This window comes from Clupea harengus, unplaced genomic scaffold, assembly GCF_900700415.2.
Source record: "Clupea harengus unplaced genomic scaffold, Ch_v2.0.2, whole genome shotgun sequence".
In the NCBI taxonomy this organism is placed as follows: domain Eukaryota; kingdom Metazoa; phylum Chordata; class Actinopteri; order Clupeiformes; family Clupeidae; genus Clupea; species Clupea harengus.
The window spans coordinates 26450-50984 of record NW_024879819.1 but is presented as its reverse complement, the minus strand read 5'-3'; the positions used below and the strand labels follow the sequence as shown (position 1 = coordinate 50984).

General features: G+C 45.2%; 2 protein-coding genes across 5 annotated transcripts in view; both read right to left on the bottom strand.

Annotated features, from left to right (window-relative positions):
• The window catches only part of LOC122130445 (casein kinase I), a 31815-nt gene extending 11013 nt beyond the window's left edge, over positions 1-20802 (bottom strand). The window contains exons 1-3 of one of the 4 annotated variants that reach the window (XM_042705178.1): positions 20567-20802; positions 16212-17053; positions 6257-6326 (exon numbers count right to left, since the gene is read on the bottom strand). In XM_042705178.1, the coding sequence (XP_042561112.1) occupies positions 6257-6326; positions 16212-16439 (298 nt within the window). In that variant the 5' untranslated portion in view covers positions 16440-17053; positions 20567-20802. The remainder of the gene's footprint in view (positions 1-6256; positions 6327-16211; positions 17054-20566) is intronic. The other 3 variants (XM_042705177.1, XM_042705180.1, XM_042705179.1) reach the window with 3 other exon arrangements.
• Positions 20803-21823: 1021 nt separating this feature from the next.
• On the bottom strand, positions 21824-24032 carry zgc:101100 (uncharacterized protein LOC445169 homolog). The gene is made up of 4 exons (XM_042705181.1): positions 23878-24032; positions 23336-23522; positions 22998-23173; positions 21824-22803 (listed from the first exon to the last, which is right to left on the bottom strand). Exons 2-4 carry the CDS (start codon positions 23505-23507, stop codon positions 22381-22383), a joined length of 771 nt encoding a protein of 256 aa, XP_042561115.1. The 5' UTR covers positions 23508-23522; positions 23878-24032; the 3' UTR covers positions 21824-22380.
• Between the last annotated feature and the right edge of the window lie 503 nt (positions 24033-24535).

Genomic DNA, 24535 nt, shown 5'->3' with positions numbered 1-24535 from the left:
CATGTGACAGTCATCTAATCAAATTTAATTATGAGCTGCAACAATGCCTTTGTTAGCCCCTGACTTTAAAGGCCCCTCTTTGCAGGAAAAACACTGTGTACAGTGTGTTCTGGGCAGAAACCTCCTCTGACTTGTGTGACCTGACTCGTTCCCCCCTTAAGCCTGCAGGTCAGGAGGTCTGGCTGTCTGCCTGCCAGCCAAACACTCACAATGCAGGCCCTGAGCCCTAACAAACAAATATTTCACAGAAGTAGCTACTGAGCTTTAAAACACACACTGTCAGATACCCAAAAACACACACACAGAGACAAACTCACCCAGGCCCAGAAGGACAGGCAGATACACACACACACTCTTTCTCAGCTTTCTCCCTTACCCACACGCTCATACATTCCAACTTTTATGTTATGTCACAATGGAAGGCTAATTAGCGGACAAAAATTCTATTCACAATAAATAGCTTTTTCAGGGCAGACACTGCTCATCTTCACCCATTCATTCTACCTGGCAGGGTGCACAGGAGACACTCTTAGAAAGCGCACAAGAGGCCGAAGCGTCCCTTTAAACCATGATGTGATATAATATGGTGCACACAAACAGCAGAGGACCGCCTGAAAATGTCCAACCCATTTTAAAAATATTTACTCAGTGCAATGTAGCTTCAGATTAGGTGAAAGGTGTTCATTCATAATCATTTGTATAATTAAAAAAAAAAGTTTTCCCTAAATATGCCGTGGGATCCAGAGAAAAAGGAGTTTGAATCCCTAAACAGAAAGAAAGGGCCCTTTGAACGGTGCTCGGTGTCGGGTTCTCATGAAGCTGCTGTAGTCGGAGGGCCCTTGAGCGGTTATCAGTCACAGCGTCTGATCTGTGGCGGCTCTCGCCCGCAGCAGACAAGCAGGCAGGGGCTTTCCCAGCAGCACACACGCACAGAGGTACCATACCCACAGGGGCCAGCCTGTGCTCTCAATTAGGCTAAAACAGCAAAGGCACGCACTGGAGAGCAGCAAAATCAGAGCCTTCATCTCAACTCTGTGCTTTGTGTGCTTTGTGTGCTTTGTGTGTGTGTGTGTAGAGGGATTAGGAGGTACATCTGAAATGGAACTAATGCCCTGTGATCACTTTTTTGTTTCATATATTAAAATTTTCAATTCTCAATTATTACAGAACTATTACGGGAATTAAATTGCGCTGCAGTTTGAGATCTGTAGCTTGTGGGATAAATGCTGCCCATGACCAGGCCCTGCTGACTATCGGAGTGGGTGATTCAGAGTACAGGCATGCCAACAAAGGCACTTTGTCACCGTCAGCTGAGCAGAATGTGCACCACGCCCAGAGGTTGACCTAAAGGAAACCCACACACTGGTAATGTCAAAGTGTGAGTGATCCCTTTCAGAAAATATTTCCATTGTGTGGAAACGTGTGTGTGGATATATGTGTGTGTGTGGAAATTGTGTGTGTGTGGCTATGGTGTGCAGGTCGACTGCTGTCTCCCTCCCTTGGGGATGGGCCTGTGGTCTGCCGGAGGACGCCATGCCCTTGTTCCCACACCTCGATCTGGGGGTGGTGCTACGCGTGCCATTCCTGACTGCTGCTGCCAACAGACCCGAGGCATCCAGCAGGCAGCTGTCGTCCCGAGGGCAGCCTGACACGGAGATGATGAAGAGGAGGAGGAGGAGGAGGAGATGATGATGAGTTGAGTAAAGGGGGGGATTATAGGCAGGATTTACCTGCTCAACGCTCGCGTCATTACCACAAGGAAGTAGCTACAGCTAGACAGAGAGGCAGGCAGGCAGGCAGGCAGAGATCCGCCTATGATTGACTGAAGGCCTGCACTTTGGACGGGCAAGATTTGCCAGGTAACGTGGACCGTGACGGATACAGCTTCTGCCTCAGCCCAACCAGGAAGCTGAGTCATCACAAAGCTGAAATCTGGGAGGGAGGTGGAGTGAGAGGGAGTGAGTGAGTGAGGGAGCGAGCGAGAGCTGCGCACGTTTGAGATCCACACCAGCAATCAACAAGGGAGAGCCGCGCCTCCCCGCCTGAGCACTTCCTCCATCAGTGCAAATCGCCCACAATAAACACCTCTCTATCAAACCCTAAAACAGACGCCACAGTGCCAACAACGCTCAAAAAACATCACAAAAAATAGCACACAAGGAGGAAAAGGACAGATGCAGGAAAGCCGACTGCCAGGAAAAGTATTTGGATATTAGACAAAGCCAAAACAACAGGAAAAAAAGGGGGAAAGAGAGAAGAAAAAAAAACCCTAAGCTGAAACAAATGGTGGGCTGTAATAAAAGGCAATCATTTTCGTCAGTCATTTCCTGCTGCACTTCCCTGAGAGTGCTGCCCTGCTGTTAACCACGGCCAGTCGGCGGTTCAAAAGAGGCCCATTTAAAAACCCTCTGCTACACTCCCATCAGCTCTATAGCACCACTGCGCAGGGGAAACCCCCTACTCCTCACTCCAAATGTGAAATCTCTCGCTCTCCCAATCTCTCGCTCTCTCTCGCTCTCTCTCCCCCTCTCGTTCATAACAATCGTCTGTATTGTGGCGGGCTGAGGGGAGAGGGGGGGCGAGGGGCTGGGGTTTTGGCTGGCCCTGCAGCGTTGTGAGGCCAGTGCCCAGACACAATGAAATGCCTGCCTCTCAGGCTCAGCCCGAGCGGGGCCAGGTCGCCGAGGAGGAGGAGCTCAACATTAAAGATTCAGCAGGCGAGAGAGGAGGGGAAAACAGAGAGGGGAGTGGGTCAACGAGAAGGAGCGAGAGAGGGAGAGAGAGAAAAAAAAGAAAAGAGCACTGTCTCCATTAAAGGCAGAGGAGACAGAGGTGAACAGGCTGGGGGGGGGGATGAGGTAATGAGGTGGTGAGACCTGCAGCAGTAAGCTGTGGGCTGCAGTGGGGAGATGGCAGCTGTGCGTTCAGGTGCCATCCGCCCCAGGATGGAAACTACCAAAAGCCAACCACAGGGCACCTGTGCAGCAACCCTAGCAGCAACCCTAGCAGCAACACTAGCAGCAGCAGCAACCCTAGCAGCAACAGCAGGGGATTTTACTGATATAAGCTGTGACCTCATACCGAAAAGTGTCGGCAGCTAGCGGGAGGCATGGCTGAGTCGTGCACACACACACACACACACACACACACACACACACACACACACACACACACAAAACCAAACATACAGACACAAACCCCACACAAATGCACGCACACGCACAAATGGGTGAGCACATTAAATGGGCACACACACACACACACACACACACACACACACACACACACACACACACACACACACACACACACACACACACACACACACACAGGTTGGCAAGCCTAACAGCTATATTACACAAAAGCCTGCGTCAATGAAGTATCTCCACAGCACTTATCCAATACACAGCAATTACACTTTGCAGACAAAAATGCCTATTTCTGACGGCAGTAGGCTTCTGCGCAGCTGGTGTGGAGGCTGAATCCACAGGATAAATGATTGATGTTGACATAAAAACTGTATGGTATTTCTGATGCATACCCGTCTCTGTTTGGATCACAACCTCCAGTGATTATGCACTATTTTTATAATGTGTCCTGGAGTCAAGAGAGCATTGTTCTGTCGCTACACAGGATGCATTCTGGCCACGTTTTACATGAGGATGTTCAGTCCTCCTTACAGTGGAACGACTTGAAGAATACGGATTAATAAAGGCTGCGTTGTTATCGTTACATCTACGTGTGTGATTTTTACTGTATAGCTACACTCTGCAGTGTTACAATGTATTCCATGGTATAGATTCAATGCATCAAGGTCTACAAAGGTCTAGGACATTTTTCTAGTCACTTGCGTTCAGCTTGATTCAGCTGCATTTGAAGGCAGCATTTTAATGTTTGCATAAGGGGCAATCTTCAGGAGAATATATTTCATTTAAGGGGAACAGGAAGTACCATGACGGTGTCCTGTCTGGAGCTGGGTTTCAGTGGTGGTGTGGAGGGTCTTTTCAGGGCACCGAAATATGGGGGGGGGGGGTGTAATTATCTCTTTGGATTAGATCCTCTCCTCTCAGTAGCCTAACTCCAGCTTTGTGCGCCGTGAGCCTGAACTCAAAACGCAGCACTCATCATTTTGCCTCTCTTAGCGCCAGCATGCAGGTTAATCACTTGGGTTCCATTCATGCTGCACAAGCAGGAAACACTTCGGCCCCTTCCCCCCCAAACTAACCCTCCCCCAATCCATCTGTGGTGTAGGGAGGACGACTAAAGCTGAGGGACTTTAATAACTGCCCTCTCAACCCCACAGAGCTGCACGAGACGACTCAGACACAAGTAGGGGTGGGATCCAGCCTAGGAGAGCCCTCACAGTGGGCTAAGCCTGTCAAGACCAAGTGGAGGGGAGGGGAGGGGGTCCAGAGCAAAAGCACAGGAGGGCAAGGACTTACTGGGAACCTTGCTGCCTCTGAAATTAAGGACCAAGGTGGGGGCAGTGATGGGGCGGGGGGGGTCTAAAGTGGTCCTCAGTCACAAACGTGGATGACCTTACAGACCCACTTGTACGATGACTTACTTGTTTGTACATTAGCAATGCAGCAGCAAAAACGCTCTACTGTGAAGAACCCCACACAACCCTCTCATAAGATCAGTGACCCCCCCCCCCCCCCCTGCATGAGAGAGAGAGTGAAGGGTGGAGGTATCCATCCAGAGTGGAAAGCCACTTCAGCTCTTTTCGCAGGTCCACGGGAGGAAACAGCCTCAGCGGTGTCTTCTTCAGAGGCCCAATGATGTGTAACTGGAGCACTGGAGATATACGATAATGGTGAGGATGGCTGGCTATAAATAGACGGCTGTAGAATAGCCCTGCCTCTCGCTCACAAGCATGTGGGGGGGGTTTAGTTTCTGCAGTGGTGGTGCGCCAAGATCGACGTCAGACAGGCCTGTGAGTGAGCGCGATGGGAGGGAAGGGAGGTGGGGTGTGGCACAGGGGATGTGTGTGTTGTGTGTGTGTGTGTGTATGCGCATGTATTTGTACGTGTATGTTGACATAGCTGTGAATGTGAGGATTCCAGGAGTGTGTTTGTGTTGTACGCGCATGTGTGTACAGGTTCTAGAAGTGTCTGTGTGTGCTTGAACAACACAGTGGAAGAAAGAGGAGAGGGGGAATAAAAGCGTGTATCTGGGTGGACATCTCCTTTTTCAGTCCACTGATCAAATAGACGCAGTGGAGGATGTGGACAGGTCGCCCCTCGTTCCATTCTTTTCATCTGAGGGAGCTTAACGGGATCAAAGATGGCTGCACCAACAGTCCACCCAACCCACAAGCACTTATCACAACCTATTCATCAACCCTCTCGTGTTAGCGAGCCACACACTCCAGCAGCCCTGCAGGCTACGCATAGATACGAGCTGACACCACAGACACATATTCAGAGGTTGCCAAGCTGCCGTGGTGATGATGTTGATGCTTTATTTTGAAACTCCCAAACACAATTTCCATGATTAGAGCTGAGCAGTGGCTGACGTCAGTGCCGGAGAGCGCTGCATGGCTCATTAAAAATGCATAGCTGGGTGCTGGGATGGGAGCTCAAATCACCGGGCTGGATGGCTGTAGCCTGGCAGGCCTTTTGAAATCACTTCACAAATGCAGCCACAGCAACACCAACAGCAGCAGAAGCAGCAGCATCTGATACCCCTGAACTCCAATCTACATTATGTCAGGAGAGAGCGAGCGAGCGAGAGAGAGAGAGTGTGCGCGTGTACATGAGAGAAAGAGAGAATATGTGTGCACACATTTGACTGTGCATATAAGACAAAACGCACGTGGTGTGTAAGAATGTGTAGGTGAGTAGGTAGGTGTGTGTGTTTGAGAGAGCATATTTAGGCGTATGTGTAAGCATGTGTAGGAGTGCGTGTGAGTCAGTGTGTGTGTGTATGTGTGTAAGAACATGGTGGTGGGAGTTGTCAGGCAGCCACATCAAAGCATTTGAGAACTGCGCCCCCGTGCCTCACAGCGAGCTCAGAGTACCAGCTCTGGAACTCACACCGGATGGGGGGGGGGGGGGTGTGTGTGTGTGTGTGTGTGTGTGTGGGACTAGGGCTTCCTCATCACCACGGAAGGAAATGTCAATACGAGTGTCTGATGTGAGAGACACACACACAAAATCACTGTCAATATGAGTGTCTGATGAGACACACACAGTCTATATGAGTGCATGTCTGTGTGTCATCAGACAATCACTGATGTGGTAAAGGTCCTTACCTGAATTTCCCAACTGTTTATAAAATCTATATTCCAAGTGAAGCTGTGGTGCTCTGGACTTGATGGGTTCCTGAAAGGAGAAGAGTAATGAGGAGCGTTAGAGGCGTCCGTTTCAGTGTCTACTGCTATGAGGAGGAGAAAGCTGTTCATGTTGCATCCTAATAACGCATTTACTCACTATAGGGTTTGCATACACAGCATTGAATAGTACTGCATCCATAAATATTTTAGACATTCTTAGAAATACTTGAAATAATCCACACTGACTGATGCAGATAAGATATGAATAATTACACTTCTTTACAATTAAAAAAACAAAACAAAAAGGATGCAGGTGGCTCTTATCTGCTGGGCTACAGAGACGGGTCATAAGCCCGTGGCGTCATGCATACCCGATGAGGATGACATAACGTTCAGCACAGCACTCAGCCCCCATGTTGGGTTAAGAACATAAATCTTAATCAGCATCAGCTTAACTCAACCTCGCACCGCCCAGCCAAATGATGGCAGCCATTATGGGTTTGCATGAGAGCATAACAACGTCAACGATAACATCAACATAGATCCGCCTTCTCAGCACTTGCAAGGGTTTTAGTGTGTGCAAGTGTGTCTTTACCAAACACTACTATTCCACTGATCCTGAGGCCCTTGGCACCAAAAATATTTCAGAAAGTCACTGTGTAAGGGATAATGTACAGTCCACTGGTCAGTATGGCAAAATATATCCTGACAGGACGAACAGGACCCACAGCAGAGGGGTCTAGTTTCGCCCTGCAGAGAGATTTATTTTCAGATGACCAGCAGACAGTACATTATCCCCCTATTACGTGGTTTCTTGCCAAACGATAAAAGAAACACAATATTCCATTTTATTGCCGTTTTGCGGCTTCCACAGGGAGAGAGAAAAAAAAAAGTTCACTTCATATATATACAACTCTAAAGTTTCAGGTGTAGCGATGTCTAACTCGTTGACCTTCACTTAGCTGCAATTAATTTTTTTTGCGATAAGTCAACGGACTACATGTGGTCATTATTAAGAATATCAGACCTCTGAATATGGGGATGGTCCACTTAATTCAATTCACAGCATTCTGAGGAGCCAAATAATAAATCAAGTTATTAAAGTGCATCTACTCATCCTCCAGGATGGTGGGGGAGAGGAGCAATTAAAGTGACCTTAATGAAGACATGTCTTGACACAGGAAGAGTGCGATACGTGCGTTACATGGGCACAGTACAGTGCCTGCACCGCACCGTGGCTGGGGGTGTGATTGCCAGGAGAGAAAGAAGAGAGTGTTCTGTTCTGCTGACTGCTGCATTGAGCTCCACACTTAGCTTTGTTTTCTGAGAACTCATCAGTGGCCCATCACAACGAGAGAGACAGAGAGAGAGAGGGGGGGGGGGGGGAGAGAGAGAGAGAGAGAGAGAGGCAGAGGGAGAGGGAAAGGGAGAGAGCGCTTGGGAAAGCGTCCCGGTGGTTAATGGCCTGTGACAGGAACATTGAGGGCACTGCTTGAACCAGCTGTGCCATAACCACCACCACATGAATGATCAACCCGCATGACCACGCCCCAGTCCAGCATCTCCAGCATCTCCTCCTGCCCTCTCCCCCTCGGCCTCCGCCCCAGCCTCAGCTCCTCTCCCCCTTCCTGTTCCTGGCCTGACCACTCAGCTCTAGAGGAAGCCTCGAGTAAGCCGTAGCAAGAAGACGCAGGTCTACAGAGAGCGCAACCTTGCAGGGTGAAGAACGCCAGCAGATGCTGACCAGCATCTTCCCCACGTGCCTCGAGAACGTGGACAGCCATGCGACAAATATATAAATATTATATAATGCTTAGGGTGGGAGGGGAGAAAAACAGATGGCAGAGGACCCGAGGAAAATACTAAAACGCTTACTGTGGAACACTCAGGCTTATGGCAGCTTTGTGCTCTTGAGAACCACTGCAGTATTGGTCACAAGCGGCCGGGTCAATGCTCAGTCACCTCTCTGGTCACCACAGACAGGTCTGTCATAGGACCGCCTAATGCCACTCAAGCCAGCCAATCGGCGCCGGTTGGCTTTAAAATAAATAAATAAATAAGGCGGTAAATAAATAAAGAGGTGGGTGAGGTCATGTGTTTTAGCGGTGATGTAATGCAGAGCTTCTGAAAGAAACAAAATCCGCCTGCTCTTTTCAGGAAGTGAGTGGGGGGGGAGAGAGAGAGAGAGAGAGATGTACGCGCCGGCAGACTATTCACACCAGAAGGGCCCAACCAAATGTCAGACGAAAATAAGTCGCCGCACTCTTGAACCTGATCTTTCATTGGTCACGAACAGCCGACGGCATGACATTTCATAATGAGCCGCTTTAATTCACGAGAAGCTCCAAACCTGAGCAGTGACAGGAAGAGAGCCATATCTCTTATGCAACAGGGCCACACACGCATTATAAAAACAGGCTGGATCATTTTTCCATGGCATTGCGAGGGATGAATCTCAAAGTTCAGGGGAAGGCCTGACCTTTGGCTAAAGGCTGCGGGATCTTTTTTAGGAGACTCCGGACTGTCTGAGCCAGCTGACCTGGGCGGCCTGAGTGCTCTTCAATGTCCAACCTGCTGCTCGGAGTCAGGGCTCCTTTCCAGTTCAGCTGCCGCCACGACAATCAACCCTCCCGTCTCAACTAGACTCAAAACCCTCACACTCAAGCTGATGCCCTAAAGCCTCCGGTCTCAACTATACTCAAAAGACCTCTGCACCCGAGCTGGTGCCACACCATGATGTCAATTTTTGCCGTATTCAATTTAACACCATATTGGATTCAATGAAAAAGTTTTAAACTCTTTCACTGGCTAATCTTTGTACACGTTATCTTCAGACAAAGAGTCACAAAGGTTTTCAAACCTGCTGATCCGTTACAGCCTATTGAATTCAGCAGCAAAGCCACAAAATAGGAAGTGATCTCTCTGTACATGTACATTCTAAGCCTTATGGTTATTGTAAGAATATTTAGCTGCTGCCTTAATGTCTAGTTTTAGTCTCCTGTGTCTACAGAGTTTGACCGTATTTCAATACAATGCATAGTTAGCCATTCCTGTGGTAAACTGTATTCATTTTCAAAACACAGAATGCAAGAGGCTGATATAAAGACATTTACCGAGTTGTTGTTTCATTAACTTTGGCTAGCTGTGTCTGACAACATCTTTGACCTGCCTGTCATTCACACAATAGAACGCATTTCTCTCCAGTCACTTTTATTCAAAAAATGTCAAATTCCATGCAATTCCGTGTTTAACTGTGATTTCCGTCTAACTTTTATATTTTGTTAAGTATGAGGGGGATATCTGATGTATGTATGTATGTATGTATGTGATGTCACACTTTAGAGGATGTGGATGATATGTCTGCTTGGGAGTTTGAGGTGGTATGTGTTTCTGGGGGTCAAGGTGTGATTGTAGTGGGGCTGAGAGGAAATGCCAGGCAGAGGGGTCCAGTTGAAATGCTAATATGTCTGTCTCCAACCATCTGGTGTGGCTTAAACCAAAACAGGGTGGGGGGGGGGGGGGGGTTATTAATATGTCTGATATGTGAAATACACCTTAATCTAACATACCACACTCTCACTCGAGCGATCCCTCGGCTCAGTGCGTAGCATGCGCTGTATACTCACAACACTACAAGTATCAATGTCTGAGATTGGGTAGTCTGACTCATTCTGAGATTCCTCAGAAAAACCTAAAATCTCTCAGAGACTGAAATATTTCTGCCTTTGAATGTCTTGCTTTGTCTTTGTCGGTGGAGGTGAAATGAAAAACTTTAGAAGTTCCTTTTAGATACGTTTGGTGGGTTGATGATAAAAGGAGAAAGGCAGAAAAGCAAATTCTCTCTCCATTCCTCTGTGAGCTACCTGTCAGGGCCACTTTGTGCTGATAATTCATCGCTTCAGCAGGGATCCCTCAATTGTGCAATCCCCGAAGCATAACTTGTTGTTACATAACAATAATTTCACAAATACTTAACAGCTCCACAAAAAACAAATTGCCTTTGAAGAGAAGCCACTGGGATTTGGGCCCACTTGAAATTTGCACATCATAAAAAAAAAAAAACTGACACTGTATATTAGCATCAACCTAATAGAGTTGCGATTTTCATCTCAACATGTTTTAACCCTTCAGTCGTTCTCCCTCTCTCTCTCTCTCTCTCTCTCTCTAGAAATCCCAGCGGAGTGATCAAGCAGAATCTCAGCATGGATTACAGACACAGCTGATCTGATCTAAATCTGATCACTCTCACCACAGCTGACGGCAATCAGGCTGGAGCCTGCCAAAGCCAGAGGCTTGCTGCTGGTGCGTCTGACAGCAAAGTAACAGATACACGCCAATCCCCCACACCCTGCTGCTGCCTGAGAATAATGAGCAAAGTACAGCACAGCTCAATAACCATCATGACCAGGCATGAGTAACTGTAGATAAGCAATATGAAGGGTGTGTGTGTGCACATGTATATCTGTCTGTGTGTGTGTGTGTGTGTGTGTGTGTGTGTGTGTGTGTGTGTGTGTGTGTGTGTGTGTGTGTATCTGTGTGTGTGTATGTGTGTGTACTGGGGAGTGGGTGTGTTAGTGGCAGTGTTTGTAATCAAGGTGAACTTTGCCTTCAGGAATAACCCCAGCTCAATGCTCGGTGGCATAAATAGATGTTTATTTTCTAAATATAGGGGCAAAAAAGACAGGGGGCAGATTTCGTGGGCAGACGTAATGCCATAGTGTAGGGCAGGGCAGGGATCAGGGGAGGATAGGGTATGGTATGGTAGGGAAGGGAAGGTTGATGCAAGATGGATGGACAGCTTTTATGGACAGAGGTGTGGAGGACGCAATCTGAGAAAGCAACAGCTGGCCCGTGTCCAGGCGCTTCAGCCGTTCAGCTCGAGTTACAAGCCGCAGATGGAGGCGGCAGCTGCCTGGGAGCAAGAGAGAGAGGGAGAGAGGGGTGGAGAGAGAAAGAGAGAGAGAGAGAGAGAGGACCCCTATTCAAACATGTCTGCCTCAGCAGCCCAGGTGCGAGGAAAACAGAAAAAACAAGTGAGACAGAAAGAGAACGATAGAGAGAGAGAGAGAGAGAGAGAGAGAGAGAGAAGCCCCCTCTTCAAACATGTCTGCCTCAGCTACATGCCGGGACGTGGACAGGGCTGGTACCAATGTCACTGCCATCTCCTCCCGGGAGACACAGGCTGGACAAAGGACAGCTCACACGCCAAGCACTCCCCCCCACACCTCTCGCATGACAGGACTCTCTTCCGGCTACAGCTCACCAGCTGACTCCACGCGTCTATTCTTCGGACACAGTTAAGACGAGTGTCTTCACACCAACCAACTTAAAACTTCAGTGGAGTGACACTGTAAACAAACAACCCCTTTTAAACTTTCTGACTTAAAGGTGACGCTGCTGTGGAGGTAGTCATGCAGACAGAAGAAATAACCAGGTATCTTTTCTGCAATATGGGGTAATTGCAGATCAGAAAAGAGGATGTGTCTGGTTAGCTGCAATTGTGTTGTAGCAGTGTGGTTTTTACATGGAAGTCTCAACGTCACTGCTAACATTAACAAATTACTCAACCTGGGTTGTGACTCAAGACCTTGAAAGGCCAGTGGGCAAAGCGGAGAGCTACCATGACTGTGTTTGTTTTGCTTTTCATCTGTAGACGGAAGACACATTTGATCAGGTACCATCAGGTCCCAGGATGACTTTGGTTGAGCAACAGTCTCAACTTAGGGAGAAGAGGAGGGGTAGAAACTTGAGTAGAGATGGGGGGGGTGGGGGGGTGGGAGAGAGAAAAGGTTGTGAGGAAAGGCACCCCAAACCAAAGAGGGGGAGGGGAATCTCTCCTCACCTACCTAATGTGCCTACATAAAAGCACAGAACAAGGGAGCTGGGCAACCCAACCAGGCAATGTGGAAAGGGCCTTGGGGTAAAGTAAAATACTGCCATCATTACCTAAGCCTGAACTTCTTTCAAACAGTGGTCAAGTCAAAGGCTGTTTGGATGGTTTTCCTGTCATATCGGGATCCCAGCCCGCACCCCCCTCACCCTTCTCCTCCTTAACCCCCCCACCCCCAACGAGTGTCAGCGTGCAGCATGTTTCCAGCCCTCCGCTCCCTTTCCATCCCCCGACGGGTCTGTGCCACTGTGAGAAAGTGCACAGCTGAAGCGAAGACTGAGACTACTGTGTGGACAAGGCCAGGCAACAAAGACAACCTTTCACCAAGCAGTTTCACTCGCTTGCTCACTAGCCTTTTTCCCCCCCTCTCCATTTCTCCCTCTCTTTCCCAGCACACTACTGTCCTCGCTGCGCTGAAGGAGGCCTGTGCCTGTGCCTACGCACAACTGTGCCTCAGTTTCTCTACGCAGCTCGCTCACGTGTCTGGCAAGGGTGACACTGGCATTCACCTTTGTCCCAGGTGCACTATCCACACAACCCTTGGTGAGGTGTTGAAGATAAAAAAAAGAAAACCCAGGGCGAAAGAAAAAAACATGTCAAACAGGAATGGCTGCAGTAAAAGCAGCGTCAGCCAGAACGGGGTGGGGTGAGGTGGGGGTGGGGGCACAGGGTTTTCATCCCTTCCCTGAGGCCTCCATGTGTGACCACAGAATGACACAAACATGTGGACAGCTGCACTGGTGTAGAGCTCGCTATAGGCCACGACATGACACTGTGTTTATGACTGGTGCCGTGTGTGTGTGGGAAGAGCCAGGGGGGAAGGGTTGGGTTGGGCAGTTGAGATCAACTCCAATTAGCACTTTTCAATAAGCTCAGCATGCTTGTAATTTACTTAAGGGAGGCAATGACCACAGAACGTTCTGGAAAATGGACTGAGAGAAACGTGGCACTTGAAATTACAGTGCTAAACTTTACTTTAAAGAAAAAAAAATGGCTGAAAAGAAAGAGCCGCATGCATGATGATGGTGACAAATCTCAACATAATCACACATCCACTCAGCTAGCAGTGGGTGGAGAGAATAGACCTGCCCTTGTGTGCAGACACTTATCTACCACAGCCTCTTAGTCCTCAGGGCTTCAAACTTCTCCCAGTGTACTGAATGTTAACTGCGTATAACCTAATCTGTCAGATTAAATCTGACCTAAAACCTAATTTGCAGTTTTTATGACCCCAGTATATTGTGTTCAACGTGACTTCCTGTAAAGAGCAGAGTGTAGTTTACCTTACTCAAATACAACCCATTTTGTGTCTAATGTCTAATTGGTCATTCACACATTCTCAAAGACAAAGATGAAATTTTAGTTGAGCAAGTAATAGACTAACCATGTGACATTTACTGTCAGTAACATACAAAATCATCAGTACTAAGCTCCAGTCTACTGACACGGTGTGAAAACATTTTCCATTACCTGAGAACCATAAACAGGGCTTTTATCACAAAATGGTTTCCACTACATTCTATCACCCGGAGGTCCTTCAATGATCAGCTAAACTGTTAGCCGTAGGTGGCATCATAAGCTAGTCTGCTTGATGAAACAGTACACTAATACAGAACACGAGGCCAAAACCTAAACAACTACGTCAACATCCTCAAACCACTTCCTCTCGTGGGTGGAAAACAAAGTTGCAGGTCAATGTTAGCCTGACGATGTCATACTCATAATTCTAGTCAGAATATGAGTCTGATATCGCTCCATTGGGCTGTGATTATGGGGCGTGTTTCAACCGAACCAGGAGAAAAAAATGCCTCTTCGCTCAATTGGTTACCTACAACCAATCAGAACAACTAGTATGTGACCAGGGCCAGCTGATACATTACACTTTTACCGGATCCCGTAGGAAGGAAGGCAAAAACATCTTTTCGATTGACAAATGCCTTAATCGCGTTTCTCTGTTCCTCTTTCAAAATGAATGCACTGTCAATGTCTAAATGGACTCGAATCTATACATTTCAGCTCTCCAGCGGCAGCCATGTTTGTTGAAAACGAATTCAACTCGTGTGTTGGTGACGTGGTTGGTTACGTTACTGTTGATCATCTGTCCATCATCGTATAAAGCCCGCCTTAACAATTTGATTGGTACGGCCGATATCGAGCCGCAGATAATTTCTCCTCAATGGAGTAATGCCAGACCGAACTTCCCAACCAAAAAATGTGTGGGCGGGGCTAAGTTCGGTCTGGTATCCAGGCTAGGTCAATGTAGCAGTCACTGCAAAATGTATGTCAAACATAAAACAACATAACTTGAGGTTAGCTGGTCATCTTCGGCTGACTGTAAAGGCTTAGCCTACGGACTAGACAATTGAGTTGAATATGACGTGGAACATGCCTTCATGATATTCACTTGATCGTGCTTGACCAAATGTAAACACAATGGATAAGCTATTGACAGCTAAACACACCATGGGACAAATTCTTCAGGCATATTTCCGCCAAATATATGGATCGCATGAAGTAGTCATTTCTCAACATCTAATCCTGATACACAAGCTTTTTTTAAGATTACTTAACATGTCTACATTCGGACAGGCATTGCTAAAATAGATGCTGTGTGGACAACATGTCTTTTGGGACTATTGGGCTCTGTAGTCAGCGACTTAAACGATCAACACTGTGTGTCTGTTAACCAATCAGAAAACGTACAAAGAGACGGACATCTCTACTTACAAATTATTTTACATGTACACAACCAATTAAAAGGGAGGGGCTGGACTTCTATGGTACTGATATAAATGCCAGCGAAGCGAAACATTTGCTTAGTTTTGAGTGGGCATGTTGTGTGGGCATGTTGTGTGGGCATGCTTTGAGTGGGCATGCTTTGAGTGGGCATGTTGTGTGGAAATTGTGTAACAGACTGAACTTGGAAGCTAGTGGGAAAAACTAGACAGCTAGTAGGCTATCCAGTCACTTGTCTTCATATCAGAATTGTCATTCTGTTGAAGTATGCCCAAGATTAAACAACAACCCCTCACAAGGCCCTCCAAGCTACTCTTTTTCGCAAATAAACGGCCGAAACAACGCCATGGTCCACCGCCAGTGAAATGAGTTCCTTATTTGTTTAGGATTAAACTTTTCCCAACTTTTATTAACCAAATTAACGGAACACGGAACTTTGCGTCGCTGGTATGTATCAGTACCGTTACGCCGAAAGTATACTCCCGCAGACATGGCTACATTTTGGTCCACGCACAGCGCGAATGACGCAAATTTAGTCACCAGCATGGTCGGTGTTGAGTGTCAGCGCAGCACCAAAATGTTGTGTCTGGGCAGACTTATATGTAATACATTTACGTTATTTATTCATTTAACACACGCTTTCATCCAAAGCAACTTACAGTACAGATGCACATTTTCATTCCCAGGGAATGTCAGCAAATCATAGCTGATTAGATTACCAGCAACGATATTTTAAAGGTAGGAAGCTATCGCTATTTAGGTAGAGTAGTAAATGGTTATGAGGGGACGGACAAACAAAACTATAGACCTATAGAACAGTCTGTGCAGTAGATAGACACAGTGTAGATATTATTTCAAACACTGTGAGTGCGCCTTTGCACTGGGACGTGTCTGCAACAACAAAAAGACTTCACTTTGGAGACACAAACAAGCACGTATGCATCCGCATTGCACGAACAGACGGTTTGGAGTATACCTAGGCCCTTACAGTGGATGAGTCTGGTGAAGCTAGCTAAAACTGCTAACCTTGCCAAAAGCTGCTTAAAGCCCTGGTACTGGATGAACCTTGATATATATTCAAAATTCCAATGAGATTTACATGGAAGCTTTGTTGTGCTTGAAGACACCAGACGTTGTCATTGAGACTGTTGATCCAGAAGCATTGAGCTTCTTTGCCCTAACCAATTCAATCTGCCCAACTGGATTCTACAGCATCTAAAACTGAAACAAAACTCACAGGATATATACAGAATGACTTACTGCAGTATAACAGTAATTTAACAGAGCCTGTGTGGTTTCAATGCTCACCAATTTGATGGCCACGTATTCATTGGTGTAGAGGTTCTTCCCAAGTCGCAGCTCGCCGAAGTTTCCGCAGCCAATCTTTTTCCCCACGCGAAAGTTGGGACCAACCATGAGAACCCCCGAGTTGGTCCCTGTGCTCCGGCCGCCATGTCCAGTCCTGCTGCCAGCTGCCTTTGACATCCTTTTCCCTTCCTCTGCCTCCGCCTTCCCTCCCCTCTTATCAAAATCCATAAGCTTGTGGTACCCTGGCCTCTCCACGGTTACACCCCTGCCATGCAAATCAGAAAGGCGCTGAAACAACTACCAGGGAAAGTGTAGGGAGGGAGGCCACACGACAACAGAGGCAGGGGGAGAATTTCTTTTGCTGTGTTTAGGAATATATGTATATATTCTCTCACACACACACACACACACACAAAGTGTATGTACAAAGGTTTTTTTTCTTTTATGAGCCGACGTCAATCCAGGACGTGTCGAGTCGTATTTTGCTGTCTTGAAAGGAGGACTCCACTCTTTGCTTTTTGAGGAAGAAGGTCCAACCCCAGCTTCAGAGTAGCATGTCGATGCCTGAGGATGGCAAGCTGTGCTGGCATGCACACTCACACACTCATACACACACTCACATAGGTGCACGTGCGCACGCACACACACGCTCACATGCGCAGAGCTCTCAGCTACTGGATCCACAACGCCGACTGGCAACTCCTTCTTGAGCCCCTCATTGCTACTTCCAAGTCATTCTTTGGTAACGCAGGATACATTCTTCATGTCCTAACAGTGAAGGGTGATTCAGGGTGGGGACCGCGGAGACACTATGAGCAAAAGGTCCTTGTTCCAGTGGATATCTGGGGACATGAGAACAAAGAAGTCAGTTCACATCACTGCAATGTGCAATTGTTCCTCATTCACAGAGCACTTTAGCGAGAGATCCTATGTAATCTACGTCATCTGGACATTCAAAAAAAAATAACACATACAAGACTACAGGACAAGTGCACTACAGCCAGAGAGGCTTGTATATAGCCACTAGTTTCACTGACATTATTGAATAGGTCCAGACTCAGGAATCAATACAAACTAACAAAACAAATCAAACACAGGATGGGTAACTAAGAGAGTCACACAAACAGGAAGTGTATACACGGACCCTCTGATCCAAGAACAACCACCAGGAAAATTGGATTTTCTGTGAAAACAAGAGTTCTCAGTGGACACGGAGGCTACTCCAATCAGGGCCGACGGGAGGCCAACAGCTTATAAAGTGGAGAACCAGCTGCAAAGTACACGTTAAAAAGTACACATATCGGTTTTCGTGAGAGATGAGAGTTGACAGCTCCGGTGTTCTAAATGCGATAGATGGGAGTGCTGTTAAAGGATAGATGTCTTTTTTCCACCTCCCCTCGTGGCAGGTGATGTTGCCGATACTGGAACAAGAAGCCAAGTAATGCAAGCACTATTGGCAGGCGCCTCTACTTTGTTCAGGAAATACATTTAAGCTGATCAATGTGTGCCAATATGCAACTCCACGACAGCCTGAGAATCAGAGGCAATCCACTCAAGAGAGTTCAGTGCACAACGAGCCAGCAAGGGGGAGACGCATTAGACATAATTTCCCTTGCTTGGCAAATTATCTTTTCCAAATACTGAACTAATAATCTCTCAAATACAGCTAAGATTAGAAAACCACTCTGAATGTTTCTGAAGGAGTCTCATTTGCAAAGTAGTGAAAGTGAGTGTCTTGTAATGCACACTGTAAAAGTCAATCAATATTTTACCATCGGGTCAAGAGCAAAACAATAAAATATTAATGCCATTATTTAGGCAATGTGTTTATATCCAAATTTACAAAGTGGTGCTTATCTGGTGGGTAAAGGAATTGCAAAAAAAAGGAGCTCAACCCTGTGGAGAGGTATCATCTGTGTGCATGTGCACAGGTCAGAATGATAAGATAGAGAGCCATGTTGTGTCTGAACCTGCCAGTGACAAAAACACAAGTCCATGCTCGATAGGCTGTATGCAGTCAATCAAGCACTTCACTATTAAGCCAGTTCCTCAAAGTTATTTTTCGGGCATACATGGCTGATCATTAAAGTGCTTGTTAACTCACTGTTAAGAGCTACTTTGAGAATATAGTCTGCACTTGTACAGAATGTACTGCTATATCGTCTTTGCCTAAAAAAGGCCTAAACTTCCTATCTGCTGCTTGTTCAAAGAGTGCCTCAGCAGCTCCATACATTTGCTCTGATTACACTATTAAAATACGGAGTGAACACAATAGTTAGTTCTTTGATATTCCGAAGGACAGAAATTTTGGCTGACATATGTGAAATCATCTGCCAGAAACCCTGCTATTGGTCTGGCAAATATCCTTTATGCACTCATGTAATTTAGATGCAAATTTCTAAAAGGATGCGCACATGGATTATCAGCAAAGAACCTTATATTCCATCTAGGTCTAAACTTTAAATTGTCTAATTCTTGCTAAACACTAGCATTAGGTAAACTGTTGGCTGGCACAAGAAAGATCCGGTTGTGCTGGGGGTGGGGTATCCCTTCACGACTAGCAAGCCTAATTAATTTATGATCTAACTTAATATTTAACTTGACGCTATCATTCGGCAATCTGCCCATGATATGTATTTTATGACAATGCTGCTAACAACTATCTATGTTGTTAATATTATCAAACATTACCCTGCGGTTATGTAGCTTGTGTTTGGGCCCAGGCTAGCAATGCCAACGTTCATAAAAACAAAGCCAGCTGGTTTCAGAAAAGGAAAAAGAGTCCACTAACATTAGCAAGGGTTGAGTTGGGAAAGGTAACTACTAAGAGACTATCCTGTCAAAACAGTGCTTCAATTACAGCTATATTGCTATACACAAACACTACTAAAAGTTTACTGGATTCGAAATTTTAAGTCGATAACGCCATTAAACAGGCCCGACATTTAATTCAGTAATGTAAGCTAAACAGCCTGTTAGCTTGGTACCTGGCTAATGTTAAACTCGAAGCTAGCCAACAGGGCTTAGCTACCATGCAGCACACCAAGACGCTAGCAACCAACGTCTGTACTTAGGACGGCCAACTTGATGCCATTAAACATTACTTTTCTCAGAACACAAACTGTCAAAATAGCATACATACAATTAACACCAACGCTTTCGTTGTCATGCAATTGTTCACTCAGAATAATAAATACATTAAACATTACAAAAAAAAAAACAAAAAAAAACACTGGCCAAGCTTGCCATGTCCGCTCAAAGTACTTTACCTAGCAATCGTAGGGTGTAGCCCAGAGATTGGGCCTGGCTAAATAGCTTTTTCCACCATTATGACTACATTTTCCTACTGGGCTAATTAACGTTTCAATGACTTTTGGCCGTAGCAAGATATTATTAAAACCGCTCAATATTGTTGGAGCGTATTGCACAGTCAATATGAGTGTTATAAACTCGGGTAAGGTAAACATATTTTGTCTGGCAAGCAATTTCTTCATGTTTTCCAAAAAAAGGGTCAAAAGCTAACCATCTAATGTTATCAGTATGTGCTATTTAGCAACCTAGTTAGCAATAGAAACCTTCCTGATACCCAAACCGAAATTGATATACGATCCATTCTTCACATTTAAACAGACCTGCTACTACTACCTTTGAGAAAGGTCTTGTGTTACTTTCAAATTAAATTAAAGCTGTAAACCAAACAGTCGGCTACGCGCTACTGCGAAGTGGAAGGCCATAGCACCGAACAAGTTGATTGGAGAAAAAAGCTAGGCTAATGCAAGCTAAATAAAAGTAATAGTGTTACTGAGAGCTTACTAACTGATAAACTGATATCCGTGGGAAGCCTTATTATCTCCGTATGTTATTGGTATAACACATAACGATAATATGACACTGTTATCTGACATACTGAAGAACAAGTTAAGACTCTTCTCCAAAATAAAATATGCAAGGGGCTCGCTAGCTTAGCTGGCTAATTTCCACGTTAATTATAGGGTGGCCTTGTTCTTCGTAGCCGTAGGCCCAATTAACGTTAGCTACAATGCGTCAAAACACCAAAATGGAAAAAAGCTTGTGGGCTTTCTGTGGGTTTTAATTTCACAATGTATTATTAGTCAATCGAGTCACTAGGTTAACAACTCAATGTCTAATCCTCAAATACCGAAACATTGTCCGCTTAGCTAGCTAGCAAACGTAACAGTTGCTATTTATGATACAAGCGGTAGCTAGCACTAACGTTATAATTCCTATAGCTGGTTGGTTAGCTAGCTAACTACAACGTTAATTTGTGGCTCAGGCGATTGAGTTACAATATATGTACCCGAATTAACATTCACTATAAATGAAGAATATATTACCTTTACTATTATTTTAAGATGCAAGCTTCGACATATTCCCGTGTTTATAAATATAAACGCGATTTCATATCCTTCTCCCTCGCTGGGTTTTGCTGTTGTCTCTTTAAGCTTCTCCAGTCGGTAAGCAAAAATCCAGCGTCACCCGACACTCCCATCGCTGTCTCTACGCTGTCAAACTAACGTATCTTGTTCTGAGAATATACTGCCATTCAGTTCTGGGAACCACTTGCTAAGTTAGATGCTGTTGTTTTATGCAGAGGCAAGGTCTGTGCCTATATCAGTCTTTGGGAAAAAATTAAAACACATCTCGGGTTCACTTGAGGAATTCACTTATGTATGACAGGAAACTCCTCTTGGTTGGGGTGTAACTGTGGAGGCCGTCTGGATATCTTCTAATCTTACCACATAGGATAAAGCCTGCTTAAAGTTACAATAATAGTGATTTCACGTTTGCACATTAATAGTCTCGATTACAGAAATGCTAAAACATCTCCATCGCCATCACCGTTTTGTCTAGTAGCTACTTTCTTGATTCGTCTCATCTAAATCTGCATTTGACGTGTCTTTATCAAATGTATTCTGCCAATGGCAATTTCTCAGGCAGTTAGGCAACAGTATATTCTAGGCCTACCACGTACAGTCGCATAGCCAGCATGGAAATGCTAGAGCAAAATTTAAAGGACAGACATTTAAAATTTCGTGAGGATAAACTAGCCTACATGTTACCTCTTTAAGGGATAGGCTAATGTCGTAAGTGGAAGATTAATAGAGGACACCATAATCTGCAGAGAGGCAGGATGTTCCTTACTCAGACCTAATGTGATGAATTGGTCAAAATAATGACAGCACTTTTATGATGATGATGATGATGACTAATGATGGGGTGATTTAAGTATACACATGCTTGGCTTTTCGTCAGGAGGGTGATGTGAAAGCCATTCAATTAAAAAAAGATGTGTGATTATGGATGGTTTTGAATACTATTAACAGTCATAAACTCAACATTTATTCACTTACTCTTAAAATGTCTGATCAGACCTAAACTGACTTGGCTGGTGGATAATTTACCTGCTTTTGATAATGAGATGCCTCCAGACATTCTGGAATATTGTCATTGGCTACATTATTTTCCACGTTCTTTATTATTGCCATAATGACCGTGAAAATCATTAGGCATAACAGACTTGACAAAAGTGAAGAAGGTAAACATATTCTCAAGTCTGACTAGTTAGCAAGTGCAAGGAGGACATGCGATATGTAGAAACTTGCAATTTCAACTGGATGCCTGCATTTAGCCTGCATGAAAGCCAAATTAACTATTCGCATGAAGATATGATAACTATACACGAAAAAGTGCCCATGAGCCTCAGTGCAACATGAAATCCTGCATAACTGCACACACACACACACACACAACAAAAAACATAATTCTGCACTAACACATTTTTATTAAGACATTAGGAAGGACACAAATAAATAATCATAACATTTAAAACTATAGAAATAAAAATATATATACAAAAATAAGGTTAAAGGACCCACACAGTGACATGCAAATGGTTAATAGAAAACCGATCACTCAAATGCCGCCATTCCGATTGTTTATTTTTTTGTGTGTGTGAGCACGCCATGCTGCCCCCAGCAAGATGCCGCCCTGAGCGACTGTCCATGTCGCCTGTACCTAGATCCGCCACTGACATCAGGCTCACTGAAGTAGTCCCAGTCTTCTCCATTTCAGTTGAATTTACACCAAGTTTAAAAAAAACAATTGTCATCTGCTGAGTGGACTGCATGGATCTTGCTGTTGGTTGCATCTATAGGTCCATATTAGGCCGAACCATAGTTTCACTGCGGCCAGCAATCTCTGAGGGAAGTCTGTAGTTTTTATTACCAATATCCATGGCAGGGTTCTGCTGCTGCATCAAAGGCCATAAGGTGGAAGGATATTGCAGGCCTATTACCATCCCTAGAGTGTGATGCGGTATGTGGTGTTCTCCTACAAAAGGCGAATGCAGCCTTGGTTGCGACTGTGTGACCAGGGAGTCTCTGGGACAAAAGGTGGTTGCACAACCACTTATATTCCTGATAGGAGAATGGTGATTTGGGCCCATAGAGTCGGCATGGATAATTCCAGTCGTATTTTTTTCCTTCTTGGTTTCCTCTGATCCTCTGTCTTTAGATGGAGGGACATATTTCTGACCCTTGCGAAACTTGGCACGCCTGTTTTTGAACCAGACCTGGGATGGAAATCAGAAGTTTAATATCATAATACAAATAAAATATGTGAAAACAGTTCAAATACACTGTTAGTTATCAACCCTTGGTTAAATCACCAAGAATGCTAACTTAAAATTAAAATAAGTGCTCATGTGTTCAGTGTTCATGACTGCATTAAACGCTGGTATGGTTCTGCAGATTCACATGTGCATACCTGAATGCGGGCCTCAGGTAGATTGGTACACACTGCCAACCTTTCTCTCATGCTCACGTCTGGATATTGAGTTTGTTGGAAAGTTTTCTCAAGTGCCTGTAGCTGAGACACACTGAAGGCTGTGCGACTCCGACGCTGCTTTTGCTGGTTTCCATAACGCGCCTCAAGGATCAACTCTTGAGAAGAGATTTAAAAAGAAAGTCCTTTTTATAAAAAACAAAATTAAAGTTTCCAAGGAAGTTTGACTATACCCCCAGTTAGCATCAACAACAACCCATAGTCACAATGCCACAAGTTTATTACATGCCCCCTTTCATCTCATCTCTTGTGAACGGTACCTGCAAGACGCTCTGCTACAGAAAACGTCTGAAGCGATGACGAGCCGCTTCTAGACGGCATCTGGTACTGCTCTGCCATCTGGTGGTGAAGGTCATAAAAGACCGTGTTGACTCTGTGCATAGGAAAGGCCACATTACCGCCACTTGCCGCTCCGAAGTAGAGTGGATTCATATTTAATGGGTTCACCTGAAAACGAAAAATAAACCGTAAAGTGATTCAAGTTGGACATGTATCTGATGTGCTGATAGACTTATGTTAGAATAACAGTGCATGTTGGCTGAGCCACAATCTTGAAGTCAACGTTGATTGTCTAGTTGAAGTTGAAACTTTGTTCTGGTTTTCTACTTGTAAAACCATATCCTTTAGGCTTACACTAACATAGCATAAGAGATGCATATAACCACGAGTGTAATTACATGTTCTTTTTAAATTATTTTCTTGTTCTTAAATAATTACCCATTGTACGTCGCTTTGGATAAAAGCGTCTGCTAAATTACTAAATGTAAATGTAAATAAAGGTGCAAAAACTTTGGGGTATTACCTGAGTATTTTATGAAAAGTTTGAGTTGTTGCCTGAATTCAAGTTTTCCACACAAAAAAGTAAACGCTCCGTACGTATTTCCAGTATAAGGGCCTTTAGTCCATCTTCCGTCGCGCTCCGAGGTTTGAAGACATGGATGGATCTATGGCGCAGTCTCACCCACGACTATTTAAGAAGCATTAACTCCAGCTTTCCTCAACCATTAGCCAATAGAAAGACGGGTATTAGCCTGGATTAAGTGGGATGAGGGGAAAGAGGGGGGTCCGGTGGCTCAAGTTTTTGAAACTATTGAACTTGAGATTTACGCAAAGGATCTCCCCTCAATAAGCGAGGGTTTCATTCCTTTCCTTTAAAACAATTAAAACAATGCGCTCCGCTAATCTCCGAGGCCATGCAGATTAAAATAATAGCCTTTGATTGTCCCTTGTTCTCATCCCTCTTTTCCCATTCCCATAGCTTTGTGGATTCTAAAATATGAGAGCTGTTTGGAGGAAGGTTTGTTTTGCTGAAAGGCTCCATATTTTGGTCTTAAACTGTCCACACGTGGAAAACAATCAAGGCACTGTCCAGTAGCCTAACTATACATTCTGAAGAAAGACCCTTGTAATGAGAGAACAAAGTCTAAGCACTTCAGATAAAGGCAGCTTGTGGCGTGAAG

Bases quoted from the DNA above. Each gene is read 5' to 3' on its own strand.
- zgc:101100 (XM_042705181.1), bottom strand. From the start codon at position 23,507: ATGAATCCACTCTACTTCGGAGCGGCAAGTGGCGGTAATGTGGCCTTT. The intron at 23,174-23,335 runs GTACCGTTCACA...TCTCTTCTCAAG, and splicing joins TGTAGCAGAGCGTCTTGCAG to AGTTGATCCTTGAGGCGCGT. The intron at 22,804-22,997 runs GTATGCACATGT...TTTCCATCCCAG, and splicing joins TACCTGAGGCCCGCATTCAG to GTCTGGTTCAAAAACAGGCG.